At 33.6% G+C, this 17,176-nt stretch overlaps 1 protein-coding gene across 1 annotated transcript; it reads left to right on the top strand.

Annotated features, from left to right (window-relative positions):
- Positions 1–1,400: 1,400 nt before the first annotated feature.
- Positions 1,401–4,265, top strand: LOC129790343 (uncharacterized). Its single transcript, XM_055827821.1, has 4 exons — positions 1,401–1,578; positions 1,658–1,930; positions 2,370–2,594; positions 2,839–4,265. Exons 1-4 carry the CDS (start codon positions 1,448–1,450, stop codon positions 3,149–3,151), a joined length of 942 nt encoding a protein of 313 aa, XP_055683796.1. The 5' UTR covers positions 1,401–1,447; the 3' UTR covers positions 3,152–4,265.
- The last annotated feature ends 12,911 nt before the right edge of the window (positions 4,266–17,176 follow it).

The following is a 17,176-nucleotide window of genomic DNA, read 5'->3' as shown; positions in this document are numbered from 1 at the left end:
CTTGAATTTTATCCAAAAATGAAATTCCTAGCACGTTTTGGAAGAAGAATAAATCAAATTCGAATGATGGCAACATATCGTACACTGCGCGGCGCTTACAGTAGGATGGGTGTTTCACAATCCACATCCTTGATTTCCTCTCTCCACATGAGCCAATGAATTGCTTTTCCGAGTCAGCTTAACTCCATATGGAGTTCATAACGAGTTTTAAAGTACTCGAGGGGTGCTGCTTTTATGAAAAAAGAAGTGGCATCATTTTTACCATATTTCATCTTCAAAGCTCAAAGATATTATGTAGTGTGTACCGTCTTTGTATACCGCAAATGTAGTACATATACACTGTATTTGTTATACTATTTATACTATATATAGATATATAATGTACGTATGTATGTGCATCCTCAGAAAAGCTCACTAAAGTAAAGTTTACTTTCACATGAGCACTGGATGTTTTTGTGAGATTTCTTTCTTATTTTTTAGAGTCTTAAAAATATTGTTTTTCTGTATTTTTTCTCATACCAAATTGAACTCACTTATCAGACGTTTAATTCTATTTTCGGGTATGTTTGCGTAACTTGAATGACGAGAAATTTTGTGTAATGCCCTTGACACAGTGACATTTTCAATATCAAGTATGAATCTATTTAAATATTTTCTAAGATTCTAATAACTATTAAGACTGAATTACACACTAAATTATTTTCTTACCTTATACAATGTACATGCAATGTATACTGTATGTGTGCCGGTTAATCTCCTATTTTCCAGTTTTTCTTGATTATGGTGTTAGCAGACCCAAAAATAAGCGAACTTCTTAACAACAATCAATATTAAATCATTTAATAGGTACCTATTGGTTTTACTGCTCAATCAAATTTTGAGCAAACTTTTAAGTTCTTATTCTGACCTCTTAAGGCCATGTTCAATCCGTTCTTACTTAAAAATGTTAAAACTTTAAGTATAGAAAGTTATGTGAGTTAAAAAAGCATTAAAAAGGTTTTAAAATAGTCAATAAGTTTAAGAATATTGCTTTTTATTTTATACTATTTTTTTCTCATTCTGTGCGGACCTTTGGAGGTCCGAATTGGGCCACGTTCTCCTATAGATTTAAAGATCTTTAAAAAAAAGATCAATTGAATTCGGCATTGTGATATTATTGAATAGAGTCAGTTTATAAAGTGATATTCTAAAAGTCTTATGACAGATAAATTTTTCAAGACCGTGGTGTAAATATTTTTGTGTAATACCCATATCTTTTAATTGCTGATACGTCCAACAGGTCCAATATTATGAGACTCTTTTTTCATCTATATATGATTTATGATGATACTTCTAATCGGTGTTATATAAAAGTAAGCTTGTCTCTTTTTACATATTTTGAAATTGTGGAATATTACTCCTCTCAGTGTGGTATTGAGTGTTGTAGCATAGAGAAGTCTTTTTTGAGATGGAGTTTAGAAATTTGGATGAGTACGAAGAAAGGGCGAGGGAGCATTTACCGAAAAATGCTCAGAATTACTATGGCAATGGCACGGGCAAAGGATTATCGTTGCAATGGAATAGATCGAGCTACGACAGGTGAGTGAAGAGAATTTGCACCCTGTTCGTTGTATTTTATCCCCACACTTTGCACGCTTCACCTGGTATTCGTATTTAGGATTCGCATTCACCCCCACTGCCTGAGGGACGTGTCAAAGCGTTCTGCAAAGTGTCATTTATTGGGAATTGATATGGCTATGCCGGTGGGAACGAGTCCCACGGCGATGCAGAAAGTTGTGCATCCAGAGGGTGAGATTGGTAGTGCGAAGGCTGCACAGGAGGCAGGAGTCGTTTTCACACTCAGCTGCCTAGCCACCACGTCCCTCGAGGAAGTTGCTGCCGCCACACCAAGTAGCCCCAAGTGGTTTCAGCTTTACATTTATGTCGACAGGTAAGCTTTTAGTTCTGGCTTTGTTCACTATGTTTAATGCTTTAAGTTTGAAATCCACGTAAAACGATAAATAATGTAGCTCCCATTTTTTTCCAACTTGGTGCTGTTGTAATTTATTTGAAATCTGAAAATTGAGCTTAAACAATAATCATTTTAATTCACTTAAAAATTTAATAAAAGAAGTATTTCAGATGATAATTGAGTAATATAAATACAATCTATTTTATTGTTATCTCACGAAGAAATATATAGGTACCTACCATAAAAAACTAAAAATTATCAATACATTGAGTCTTTCACTATCTTATACGATTGTTGTCACGTCAACTCCACTTGAGTACAATAACCTTTAATATAGATTTTTATAATCACATCGATTACCATTTATTTATACCAAACTAAGTTTTTTATTAATTACAAATTTTTATCTCGCATCCAGAATTTTAACCAGAAATTTAATTCGACGCGCTGAAAATGCTGGTTATAAGGCTATTGTAGTGACTGTGGACACACCAATGTTTGGTTTTAGACGACCTAAAAACAATCTAAGGCTACCACCCCATCTATTCTTGGAAAACTTTACACAAGAGCGCATTGAAGACCTCAAAGAAGCCGGAGAAAGTCTCAATCTTGCTACTTATTTGTCTAACGGCCATATTTATAGGTAAGTACAGTTTATAATTTGATTTAATTTTTTTTGCATAAGGTAATTCATCTTATAATCTCATTCCAAAATAATATTTAGGAAAGAGATATTTGTGTACTATGCTCTCCGACTTTAAAATTTAAAAATAATTTGAAAAAGATTGGGCAGTTAACAAAATTCCCCCACTCACATCAGTCGTATAAATATTTCACAGAGCAGTGTCTTTTATAATTTACATTCATGTTAACTTTGACCTATACAGATGCTTGACGTGGGAGGACATTAAGTGGCTTGTGAAGGAGACTCGTCTGCCAGTGCTGGCTAAGGGAATTCTCCGTGTGGATGATGCCATACGTGCTGTAGAATGTGGATGCCAAGGGATAATCGTTTCAAATCATGGTGGACGCCAGTTGGACTCCGTACCGCCCACAATTGAAGTTCTACCCAGAATCGCGGCGGCAGTTGGGGACAAAGTGTGTGTTATTGTGGATGGTGGTATTCGCCAGGGAACGGATGTATTCAAGGCAATTGCTCTTGGCGCCAAAATGGTCCTAATCGGTAGACCAATAATTTGAGGTCTCACTGTGGGTGGTCAAAATGGCGTTGCAGATGTACTTAAGATCATCCAGACGGAATTCGATGTAGCTATGGCTGTTTCCGGTTGCTCTAAACTCTCCGACATTACACGAGATTTAATTAGCTTTGACGGTCCAGGCAGCAAGTTGTGAATTTTTGATGTCATTTAATAAAATATCCTTTTTACCAATAAATTTCCCAATTTTATGATGTACTAAAAACCACAAATTAACTTTGAATATTTTATTTTGATTCATTTAATGTGGTTTATTAATTAACAGTTGAAAGCTTTTTGGGAGTAGATAAATATGCATTTCATATATTTTCATTATCAACAAACCATATCTCATAAGCTCATAATATTTTCTGTGAATTAATTTTATACCCATCTCACAAACTATATATGATACAGTTCAATTTAATCTGCTCTCTCATGTGGCCAAATTGCAAATTACCAAAAGTTCACTTATATTACATGAAATGTTTAGTTTCAGATATTTGATAATATCAACAAAGTTGTTTAGAGTTTTAGAGAGAAACCAAAAAGTGTATCAACTAAACTGATTTTGCAAAATGCTTGCATTGTATTTATTGCATTTGATATTTTAAATTTGAACAGGTATGTTAAAAAAGCTAAGAAAGAGGAATTTTCTTGATTTAGAATTAAGGAAATCTTGGTATCACTTTGAAAGTCCACAAAATTCTTTGATTTAGAATAAATTAATAGTGTAAAAAATTACCTTGCTTTGAATATGCAATATAAGGCGAAAATAGAGAGAAATGTCGAGCACAATATGATACGGTCAAGTGGTGCTTTAATAAAGCATTCCTGTGGCTCTGAAGGGATTTCAACTATTTTACGAGTTAATTCCATTCTTCACTGGTACAACGTGGACCAAATAGAGTATAGAGAAGAGGAGGTGAGTGAGGGTATATTGCGTTTTAAATTGCCTCAACAATTTCCAAAAAACCCCTCTACATACATACATATTGTACAATGTACATATTACTGTATTAAAGCATTACAGTATATATATAGTATTTTAAGAATAGACCCCCTTTTATTTTTTTATTTGTATTTTGAGGGTAAAAATAAACTATGGAAATATGAAAGGAGGTCGCTGAGGAGAACAAACAAGGCGAATTCGATTATAAATACAAAATATAATATTCTTACTCCATAATTACCTTGTCGGGCAGATAATTATTTTATGAGCTTATAAATTAGTCTGCCTCTTCTCGAAGCATTGTTCATCTTATTAAAATTTGACTTAATTACAAAGTGGTTATATTCTACATGTATTATATTTATTGTTTTATTCCAACAACACACAAAAAACATCCTGGAGAAATTACACCTACCTACCTACACGAGATTAATGGGATTCTACCAGGTGGAATTGTAAAGTCAAAAAATTTCATGTATGGTGAATTGAGTTAGTTCTCTCGTCCATTCAGCTTTTCTATATAGGATTTGGGATGAAATTACAAATTTTACATGCCATTAAGCACAAATATATAGCTCGTGAATGTAATTTCTTTTGGAATTCTACATAAAATTCTGGGAATTGTGCCAAAAATTCCTTTCTTTCCAGAATGCTTTTAAAATGCTGAATCACATTTATGCCTTTAATTGTTATTGTTCTACTCAAGCAAGACAACTAAATATTTTCTTTTTCATCCAAGAAATGTCCTAAAACGCACACACACACATGATTAAAATTTTGTGAAATGTGCTGAGAGTTGGAGACTCTTATAAAGTCTCTGAATTCTCAGTTCCTTATAGTGTAACACTATTGCTATGTATGAGACTAATTTATTCAATTGAATGAGATTCCAACCTCAACACATTACATTTGCTTGAGTGGACTGTGTACAACAGGCTGCATGCTAATACCAAATATGCTATACTCACCAAGTACTAAAGGAGCTTTCATCTCGTTGAGTAATCTATATATCGCAAATAGCAATGAATGTGAGAGGTTGGATAAATAGAGCATGTCGGGGAGCAACAAGTAATTTCATCAGAATTTCCATTAAGCTATTAACAAATATCATTTTCTTTATGCTATCATGTTTATCCATGTAGTAAGAAATTGATCTCCATATGTAATTAAATTAGACATGAAATACATTATACCTATTTCAGAAATTTCATAATACTAGAGCTTTTCTCTTCCACATTGTAATTACATAACGTTAAGTAAAATTACATTGTAAATAATCATAAATACAGAGAACTTTCTGGTAGATACGACATAAAATATGAACCACTAACGATGACTTTTCTAAAGAAAAATATAGTGGATGTATGTGACGTTTAATATCAAAAATTTCTACCATTATGAAGATCCAGGTTGGATTTAGGAAAATCCGTAAAATCATATTGCACGTGAGAACAAACGTGAGAAAATCGGATATATATTTCACCACGGTTTCAATCCCATTTCTCTACCATTGTCTTCATATAGTTTCGTAATATGCGTTTTTTTTTGTCTTCTAACCCCTTATGCACTTATATTTCTTCCTCCTGAGAGTTTTGTGAAATATTTATTTCGGCTGACTTTCTTTACTTTCGCCAGTTGTGAGTGCACATTTGGGAACTTTGCTTGTATAGCCATGGCGTTTGGGGAGGGAGGAACAATACAATTTAATATAGTACACCCAAGTGAAAAGGAGTCTCCCCCTAATCCCTCGCATAAGCAGAGTTTATGTGTTTGGACTTCGGTGCATGAGCTTTTCGCATTCACTAAAACTTTGAAAATGCAATTTTTGCGGACCAACTTTCAGCAGTTATTCATGGACTTGTTAAGCAATCTCTCTCTTTCTCTCTCTGCGTTCTGCCAACAAAAGGTGGAAAACAGTTAAAGTGGAAAAAGTAATTTTCCACTAAATACATCACGTGCTATTTCATGTGATAGAAAGCGATAGAAGTAATTGAAAACTCAGTTCAGTTTTTACATTATAATTTAATTGCAAAATGGAAAGTTTCTAAATTGGTTCGCGATATATACATACCAAAATATATATAAATTTTTTTTTAATTTAAGTAATAATAAGTTTTTTATTGAGTTTTAAACGACAGAATATGGTTGCAAATTAAATGGTTGTATTTTCCGCGTATAAGAATTTTGAATCTGTCTTACAAAGTAGTAAATCGCAAAGCTTTAAAATTCACTTTAAAATAAATTAAATTGAAAAAAAGAAAACAGAATTTACGGCAAAGTTAAATCAAAGAGATTGCATGATCCAAATGATTAGTAAATGTGATTTATTGATATGAGGTAAACATTGAAATCCCTGCGGTATAAGGATCACATTTGCAACATGACATGAAAATCATAAATAATTCAATCATGAGTAAAGTGAGCAAAGTTGTTCTTGTCCATTTCGTCCACTCTACTAACTCCATATACATATACTGGAGGAGATTCAGTTAAAATTCACTAACTAATTATTATGCAAATTGTAGGGCAACGTAGTCAGGCCCATGTGAGTATGTGGTATGGTCTAAACAGACGAATTAATTGGACTATACGGACGGGCATGAATGGGTATCCCATGCTGATGTTACAGCGAGATGTTCTGCGGGGTGGCCTCTCTTCCTGCCGGGGGTGTGTGTGTCAATTAGTTGAGCAATATGGTGTCCCGCTGTGATGACATATAATTCCACCACAAATGCTCTCCTGAGTTTGTTCAGTAGACATCAGCATCACCATCAGACACCAAGGAAGGCGGTGGTGGATTGTGGTTATGAATAATACTATACATACAGCTAAATCAAGCACAATATCCTATTCCATCAGCTCCCATAGAATGAACATTGCAAGAGGGAGGAAGTGTAAATTGAAAAAAAGCTAGATTTTTTAAAATAATTATATGATCAATATTAGCATAATTATATAATTAACTTTTTTTTCTTTATAGCATTGAAAGTATTATTTTTAGAAAAGTTCTTCAGTTGCAAGAAGAGTTTTAGAATTTCTTATGCCCAAAATGAAAATTGTTGATTTGAGAATTAATATTTCTGTTGCATAATGTTGCAGATTTTGCGTAAAGAAAACACTTTAACACTAAAGAAAAGAGAGAAATTTAAACTTAATCTACTGTAAGACTACTCTGTTTCATAAGACTTATGCATTTTCTTGGAGTACACCACTCACACAGAACTATGATGTCCCGGAAGAAGCTATTGCACATCTCAATGAGAAAAGAGAAACGAATTTCCATATGGGAATTTCAATCACAGCATGGAATAGCATACAACATTCATCACTTTGATTCCAACGTTTCTGACATTGTATTGAAAACGCGAGGATGGGTATTGTACATTTGGGATGAAACGAGGGAGTTATAAAGATGAATCTTCAGTGAAATTGATACCAAAGCGTGCAAACATATTGAAATAAACATTTCCTCCATTTGAGGGGGTTCATATAAATTAAAAAAAATTCTATGAATTTAACAAGATCGTAACATTTTGCTTTTATCGCAAAATTCTCTCTCACGCATTAATTTTCAAAGCTCATGTGACTTTACCACATTGGAAATCCTGGGGAGTCTTTGTGGTGTAAATTGCGTGGAAATCGCTCTGGTTCATTAATTGGCTGAGATAAATGTCTATTACGATGCGATCACACAGCTCTTTGGCTCGTGTACGTGTCGGTGAAATGGGAGCTCTTTTCAACTTGCGAGGAAGTTTTGGTTTTATACGCTTACTGCAGCCACCCTTAGTGTGCCGTTACATAAAATCATAATTGTGAGATGGCAGAAAATGTCGTCATGCCAACAAGATTTTATTCAGTCAAGCACTATTGAGAGAAAACTTTCCGCTAAGTATGGTAAGTATACAATAAAGATAGCTTTCTTCACTTACATTTTGTTCTGTTTTTTTTTTTACTTTGAAACCTTGCTGTAGTACATTGTATTTCACTGCGTGAACTTTAGTATAAAATAAATCTTGCTGATCAGGGAAATTTGAGTAATCAGTTTGCTAAGCTAATTATACCCAATCTGGTATTAAAATTTCCTTGATCTATAATCCAGTTTGTCACATCATTCAATTAAATCAGAGCATAAAAGAATTTTAAAGACATTTGTGTTTTAAAGAATTTTTCTCTTTAACAAAATCACCAACAAAGAGATGAAAAATATGTAAATGTGCAAACTTTTATGTAGAATCATGGAAACTCCTTAAATAAACTTTATGGTGTACGACGTCATAGGCAGACTTATAATTTTGATACATCTCAGAGGAAAATGAGGAAGTTGATTTTAATTGGGAAAGGTGCCATGCTGTGCAATACCTCGACCACAAATAACAACCCCCCATGAGTTTTCCCTTAAAATCAGTATGGTCAAGGTGTAATATTTTGCGCTTCAAGAAATTCAAACTTGGTGAAACCCTTCGTGGTAAAATATGAGAAAATTCTCGTATTTCAGAATGAAACATGAAGCACAAAGGATTTTGTATTTCTGAGAAAAACCTTCTACTCGCAGATATTATTCTGAATTCTAAAAGGAATTAAAAAAGCGTAGGAAAAGTATTGGAATCATTGGATTTTTAAATGAAAAAAAAAATATAATTTGTCATCGCGAATCAAATTCCCCCTCGTTCCATAAAGCGGATAAAATTAAGCCTTCTTGGAAGATCTCAAATCATACAAGTTTGTTTACCTATTTTACGAATTTCAGAAACTCGAAATTTTGATTTCGCCGTCGGGAACAAAACCCATGAGAATTTATCCACCACGCCTCTTCTTTACTACGTAGTGAACAAAATGTATTTCTCATCATTATGATATTGGCATCTATCGATTGCCCCGAGAAAGCTTCATATATCCCTCCCGTTCGATATTTTCTCAAATAGCCCAAGGGAGAAAAATCTTGTTTATCTGCTGTATCATATTCTAATCTCGGTGGTTTTGAAAGATTTTCCCATGAGTGAAATTACATTCTATATTATACTTTCTTCGATGGCAGCGACAATCCTCCAAAATCGAACCCAAGCCCATGTCCAATTTACACGAAGGGCAAATTAAAATTTCTCCAAGCAATCTCATTTAAAAAAAATGCGCTATTCCTACCCTCCCATTAAACACATTCTTTCTACTTGTATATCATTTTATGTCTTCATAGAAAATATATATAATCGAAGACAAAACTTTGCCCATGGGTATGGTGTTGTGCTGTTGAGGGTGATGATTGTGCTTTGAGTGGATCATTTTTCAATGAACATGAATTTGGGCAACTTTGAAAGCTTTCCAATTTGTGGCGGAAAATTTATATTGCTTCGGGGGTTCAAAGCATGTTGCTTGAAAATACGTTATATTGAATAAGACGTCTCATTCTCATTTTTTTTTATCTCAGTCTTCAATCTAAATCAATAGGGGAGGGCGGGGCTAATAAAGTCACTTAAGGGTTTAGAAAAAGCCTAAAATATCATATTTCCTAGCTAGATATAACAAAATGATCTGAGAAAGAGTTATAGAGCACTAAATCTCCTAAAGAAATGAGCTAAACATTTCGCTTTATCTGTTTGGGAAATATGATATTTTGAGCTTTTTCTAAACCCTTATGTGACTTTATTAGCCCCGCCCTCCCCTACAATTAATTATTCGTAATATGCTCATTTCGATATTTTTTTAAAATATTTTTTAAAGAGTAGCACCTTTATTATTAAAAAAAACTTCTTCAGCTTGTTCAAATATATTAGCATTGTGTTGTAATTGTTTATTGCGAATGTTTTAATTGAATTCTCATTCAAATGTTCTTGTTACAACTCACTGATTCTCTTACTATTACGACGATAAAAACAATTTGCAAGAAAAACGTACTTTTAGTGAGAAATACCAAATTATACCCGCTCCTGAAATTCTTTTCTTGATTCCTTCTCGACTCCAAATCTACATCTATCAGCATTTCCCGAAGGAACTGTATTTCGCAAATTGTTCTTTTAGCTCCACTGTACTACAACAGTACATATATAAGTATACTTATGTACAATGGATAAAATCGCTTTTTTTTAAAGAGAAGTGGAAGTCAGAATTGAGGGAGTCCCCGTACAAAACCCCTAAATTGAGTTAAACCTCAGAAAAAGATGATAAAGGTTCACTCAACCGTTCCAAGAAATTTTTGTGGTTCGGAGACAAAATTACCATCTTAAAAGTGTTTGCTTTTGAACCTTTTGGAAGTTGATTGAATCAATTTTGTCTCTTCATAACTTTTGGACAGTTTTATGCATTTTACCACAACAATTTGACTTTGGAAAATTATTGACATTATTAAATTGAGGATTAATTTGTGGGTTGAATTTCTAATGAGACTTTACAAAACAATTTTATTACAAAATCAATGGAAAATTGTTCATTAAAGAATAAATTTTTCAATGAATTCTTTTTACGAGAAAAAAAATCACATCACGCAGAAGGGTGGTGGTGTATGAAAATTTTTTAGAGTTCTTTGGAGTAGAGATGCCATAAGAAAAATTCATTTCATTTATCAACGTGGTTTTTGGTCCATTACAACTTGGTTTTTTCCCACATTTTGTATAAATGTATCTCCGTCTGCGGGCACATCACACTTACGCTCCATTACATCCGGGACGAGAGCCACATCGGCACCGTGACTCCTGCTGGCCCCATAAATATTTCATGAGTGACCGTGTGAGCGAAGGGACAAAATGGTGCTGGCTCCTTAATTAATTATCCCGTGTCTTGCCCACCCACGCTAAAAAAAAAGAGACTCCATCACCGCCTAGGGTAAGCTATTGTGGACAAAGTGGAGAAATGACGGCTCACTTAATGCACCCCCAACCCATAAGCTTATGTCGAGTGGCAACGCGTGAAAAAGTGGTGACTTTTGTAAATCCTCCCTCATTTGGGTTACAATTTGCCTCATAGACAAATTGCAACGTGAACACTTCTTTAATGTTTATTTCCTCTATTCTAGCTCTAGCTCTATAGACTATATTCTGTGTATATAATAAAAATTCATCATAAATTCATTAAAACTTTTGCAAAATTAAATAGAGTAATGTCATGAAAGATAAATGAGACTAACAAGAACTTTAATTTTTATGAAAACTTTATGTAAAAACTGGAAACATTAAGCGTCGTATATGTGTCTAAATGTAGAAGATGAATAAAGCATAAATTGTGCTGAATTTTTCCTTACCAGTAGTTTAATAGATATCGGGTGTTAGAATTTTATTTAATTAATCATATACCTACTTGTTGATAAAGGATATCCTAAATAATAGAGTTCCTTTAGATAGACGACCAGTGTGAATGAGAAAAGCATATTGGATGAATTCTCATGATATAATCATGAATCTAAAACCTTTTTGCTTCACCAGATTCACGTACACAATGTGATAAGGAGGTCACATTTGTATTTGTTCATTAATCGAAGAGTAGCAGAAAATATAGATTGTGTTACTAACAACATAAACGGCACTAATAATGCACACGACGTCAATCACATAAATATCAATGTGATTGCGGATGTCCTGTTAGAACATCGTACTCGTCAATTCTCTGATAGAAAGTGTCAAAGAGGAAATTAAGTTGATGAACCAATAAATACATGTGCGACGTCATTTGTTTTGTGGCACAGAGCACAAATATGTATGTACGTACATACATAATATACTTTGTCTTTTCCTTTTCCGCTATATAAAATGATATACGTACATATATGTATATATTATTAAGCTGTGTATGTTCTTCCTGCAACCATGATTGTATAATAGTATAGCATAATACATGCTTTAGTCAGCATGCTTTTCCTGATGCTTTGTTTGAAATATTTTATCTGAAGATAGGCAATTAATGATTGCTATTCTATTATATAATATTTTTCTTTCCTGATTATGTATTGATGTCGTTTTAAAGATTGTAAAATTCTTTAGAAATCCGTTCCATCTTAAAAAGCTTTTTATGCGTTTAAGTTTAATGGTCACGTTGTTAATACATAATGGTTTAAAAATTATAGAAACTTTGAATTTTTTTTGAGACAATTTAAAAAAAAAATTAAAAATGTTCTTGTATTCTCGTCAAGGTCTGATAAGTCTGTTTGAGTATATGGACTAAAACTTCATTAAAAGGAAAAATCCGAACCCGTGCAATCTTGTAAAGGATCTAAACAGATTTAGAAATTACCAAAAAGACTTCCTATCTTCCATATTGTTTTGCTGGGAAAAAGTACATAGTAAATATTTTTTCCAAAAATATAAACAATGACGTCACTGTTGTGTTGGAGCTTTGAAATATTATGACACATTTACAATTTTGTTGTAATTTATAAAGTTTTCTTGTTATATACATTACAGGGTGAATATTTTGAATCAATGAATATTGTTGCTTCCGTTGGTTCAAAGTTCTTAAAATCCTTAAAGCCCATAATCCAACACTAAAATGGCTTCAACATGTCGAAACTGTCGATAAAGCTTCCAGAAGTTTGTTATGACTGTTAAATTAATCTTATGCTCCTAAACTGTGGAAAAGGTGCATCAACATGAGAAATATACTGATGGCTTTCCCCCCGTTTTCCGCTCTTTAGCAATTTTCACCCGAATTTCATACTGCATTTACTTACATACATAATGATAGCTCAAATATTGTGAGGAGGGAAATAGAAGGAGTTTGGAGGAGCAATAGAAAGCTCTTCGAGGCATGTTGTGGGCTGCCAGCTGTAAGGGGATGTTGGCACCTTAAAACTAACGAGAAAGCCCACCACAAGCCATTCTCTACATGCCCATCAACGAGTTCACTTTGATGCCATGTCGTGCCCCATGTATTCATGGCATCTGCTCCTTTAGTCGCCCTGGCAGCAATTTCAACTCCAGGCAAGTTCAAATGGGTGGCAAAATGCATAAATGATGATAAAGTTTTCAACTATGGTAATACGCCCCAAAGCTTCTGGGGAGGGGGATGAAAGAGAATTGGGGGACAAGAGATGAATTCCGAAATAAGCGGGACACATTTGAGAACTATCGGTTAGCACCGGAAGGGGTGCTCCTTTCGTATTGATCGAAAAATCCTCGATGGTGCAGAAAGAATTCCAAAAGAGCTTTCAGGAAAGTGATTGATGAGCTTTCAATTGGTGTGTGCACACGAAATCATCTCATAGTTTTCAACACATATTGACATATTTTAAGTGAACAATTCCTGCTTCTCGCAACTATGTATTTCATATAATAGCCAGACTAATGATTTACAAGAAAGTTTGTTGGTAAAATATTAAGAGAGAGCAAAAAATGTAATTTATTCATGAACATGTCTTTGTCAGTTGAACTATTTTTGCCATAAATTCTAATGAATATAACTTCTATGAAAGAAAAAAAATACAGAAAAGTTTGAATCAAAAGATTATGACTTTTCTTTTCTTTTGCCTGTTTTCAGACGTAAGGTATGCATGTGACAAAGGTAGGTACCTACTTAAAATAAAACTTTTGTTCCTCTTAAACATTTCCTTTTCATTAAAATATGACTCGGTAGCATAATTTACCTTTAAATCTTGTTAAATAAAAGAAGAATCTGGTTTCGAATAAAAACAAACAATAAAAAAATGAACTTTATGCGTTGAGATAATTACGTTTAGTAAAAGCTCTCACAAAAACATCATTCTTTTAGAGAAGAAGATACAACGAAAGAGTTTTAAAATATATTTGTATGAGAAGGTCTTGATGTTAAAAATGTTATAAGAAAAATAAAAAGAGCTTTCTCTATCCTTCAACCTTTTACCAAGATTGTCACACGTATGTACCTACCTATATAGCACGTTTTCCTCATAATATCAAAAGTAAAATGCAGCAAGACATCCCGATGAAAAAGGAAAAAAAATATCACATTTGGTGTCGTGAAAATGAAAAGTGGATGTGATTGCTCCCTTCCCGTTTTTTTCAACCCCATAAAATTTCAATGTCTTGTAGTTCCTCCTGTCTATTTTCTGGTGAAAAATAAAGAGCGAAAAGCTGTGAGAGATTTTCTATGTCACTCCACATTTATTTTATCTGGGGTACATTTATTTATGTTGCAACAGAAACATAATGCTGAACTATACGATGCTTTTTGGATTTTTGCTGCTCGATTCTTCTACCACATTCACCGCCACGTTCTTATCCTTCAGGAATTTATTTCTTGTGCCAGATGCGAAATGGTTGGGGTTATTAGAGAGAGAGAAAATCTCGATATGTTTATAGTTTTCCCCGCACACTGTAGCATTTTGCAACGTCCACCCACACTCTTTTGCCCCCCCACCGTATTTTCGTGCCACAACACGGAAAATCTTCTTATTTACGGCGCCAGAAATCCGATGACAAAAAGGTGTTTCCGGGCCAGAGAATATCTCTTGTTCAATTCTTTTCTCATTCATTCCCGCTGATTTCTCCGATGGGTTGTTCCTCTCCTTCATGGCGCCTGGGAATATAAGGAAAAGAACATTTCCTTATCGAAGGTGGGTGGATGGAGGAAGGAGATGGGATGACAACCCCACACACACACACACCAACTCATTTCATGACCTTTTCCACCCGCGTCCTATTTATTCGTTTTATCTCGCACGAGTGCAGTTTATAAGGTTTAATATGAACGATTTATTATTTATTGTGCTTCCGGGGTGTGAGACAACACGCATGATGGTGCTTCCCAAGTCACACAATGTGCTTTAACCCATAGAGCTTTAGCATTACGTAACATATATAAAGCTTCCATGGAAGAATGAATTTTAAAGTGATCAATTTTGCTCTTTTTCATACTAAAAAAGTCAAGTAAAAGGGTATCCTTTTTGTTTTCTTCTTTTTTCTTGTATATTATTTATTATTTTCTTTTTAGACAGATTTATTAAAATTTTCTTTACTCAAAAATCTCGAAAAACTTTTTTTTTCAAAATATTTAAAGCGAAGTTATTAATTAAAAAAAAAATATGACAAAGAAAAACTTCCAAGAATTTTTTTTTAATTCCAATACGGTCATCAAACTCAGAAACTAACGTTTCCACACTACACATACCTCATAAATTTTTTTTACTAAAACTCACAACTTACGTGACCAAATTCTTGCAAATGAACCTAATTTTGGTACAAACCTGGCCAAGAGGCACACACACCTTAGCTTTCGAAAAGTCATTTTGTGGGTGGTAGGTAGCATATCCAAAATGAGAGTGCAGGGACGGGGGCCAAGGAGATGGAAGAGCCTTAAGTAAAATTGTACGGCTCGTGTGTTTAATGGATGGAATGTGTGCGAGCACACGCCGAAGAGTGGCTTCCCATAAGGAAGCTGGGAGAAGATAATTGGGAAACTTTGCCCATTTGCAGCTGTTGAATGAGTTTGTGGCATCCGAAAAGAGCCCCGAGAGCACAGATGGAAATTAAAATTTGTTGTGTCAATTATTTGTCACCTGAATTTACGCCACAAGAAGTCCTCGTTGAGGTTTCTCTCATCTCCCTGCATCCCTTTTATGTAAGATGGTCGATATGGGCCTCATGGCATTGAATAAGATTATTTTTTTATCACTCTTCAAGTGAAAGAAAAATCAACAATTATTTCTTCAGAGAGCCATTTAGCGCGAATATTACGGGATAAATTATGTTGAAATAACTTAAGAGTAAGCTGAAGAGCAAAAAAAAGCAGATTAAGAAGACAAAAACTTGAAGAAAATCCTACAATCAGATTTAAATGAAATGTTAATCCTCCAAGATTACGTGTTGGTTGGAAAAGAATTGAAAAAAAAAAGAAATTGTAAAGTCCATCAAATTCCCAACTTCATTCTCACATATAGATAGAACCAGTGAGAACTATCGTGGTAAAAAAAAAACACTGGTCAATATTGATAAAACTCCCTGACTTTATTTTGCTAACATTTGGCACCCTAAAAGTTTGCCAGCAACAACATCAATCAAAAGTCAATTTGCAGATCTCGTAAAAAAAGAGTTTTTTTTGTAGGTTTACTTTTTGTGTGTATACTTGGAAAATATTTGCAATATCCCAACGTCAATGAAAACCCACAGAAAGTCCAGCTCAGTGCTCCCCGAATAAAATCAATTTTTGCGACAAAATTTGCATCTCTTTTCCCCAAAAAGAGATTGAATGGACTTTTTTTGTGTCATTGTATCGTCATAGCCGTTACCTCTTGTACCTATTTGCCAGCTATTTCCTCCCTCATAGTAAATTCATCATTGAGCATATTCGGACTAAATTTCATTTAATTTCTGTTTTTTTTTTAAAGTTAGTTTTGTGTGTGAATTGCACTCGTTGTTCGTCAATTTGATAAAAAATGAATGTTTTAGTTGATTTTTTATGCGATAGATTACACAATCTGAAACTCCATTTGGGAATTTATTTCACAATTTGGTATCAATTAATGGGAAATTGTGTAAAAATGAGGATAGGTACATTTTGAATGATTAAATATCGAATGTTGAATATGTTTTGTAAATTTTACTCCCATTGTGTAATTTCATTCTCTTTGAACTCGCAGTTTTAATTTCCATTTTTGCGATGTTTTAATGATAATCTTATTTTTTTTTTAATGAAAAGTCAAATTTGTCGAAAGCAATCTTAAAAATAGTTTTTTGTTTTCAATTTTTTGTAAATAGAGATTAAATTCTTACGGAAATATTTTGAGGAATTAGAATTAAAAAAAAATTATAATTCAGTTAATAAGAATCGTTAATTTGTTTAAATTTAAATTTTATCCTTAAGAACATTTGAATGGTTCCCTAAGGTTTGAGGGTAAGGAAAATTTCCGAAAGGGATAATTCAAGAAATACAATTGCAAGGCTTTTGTTTTCCCCTCAAATACTTGTGCTGAAGAAAATACAGTTGTAAGGTTTTTCTCTCCCTCCCCTTTAGGAAAAAGCAATCAAATGTTTTCACAGACGATGAAAAATGCGAATTTATAAACAATTTAATAAAAATTATAATTTTTTATAATAATTATTGCAAATAATGGAACTAAATAATGATTACTTACCTAATTTGGGTCTGAGCAGAATTAAATAAAAAGTAAAGAAACAGCAACAA

This window comes from Lutzomyia longipalpis, chromosome 2 (genome assembly GCF_024334085.1).
Source record: "Lutzomyia longipalpis isolate SR_M1_2022 chromosome 2, ASM2433408v1".
NCBI classification, from domain to species: domain Eukaryota; kingdom Metazoa; phylum Arthropoda; class Insecta; order Diptera; family Psychodidae; genus Lutzomyia; species Lutzomyia longipalpis.
This window is presented reverse-complemented; position numbering and strand designations above follow the sequence as displayed.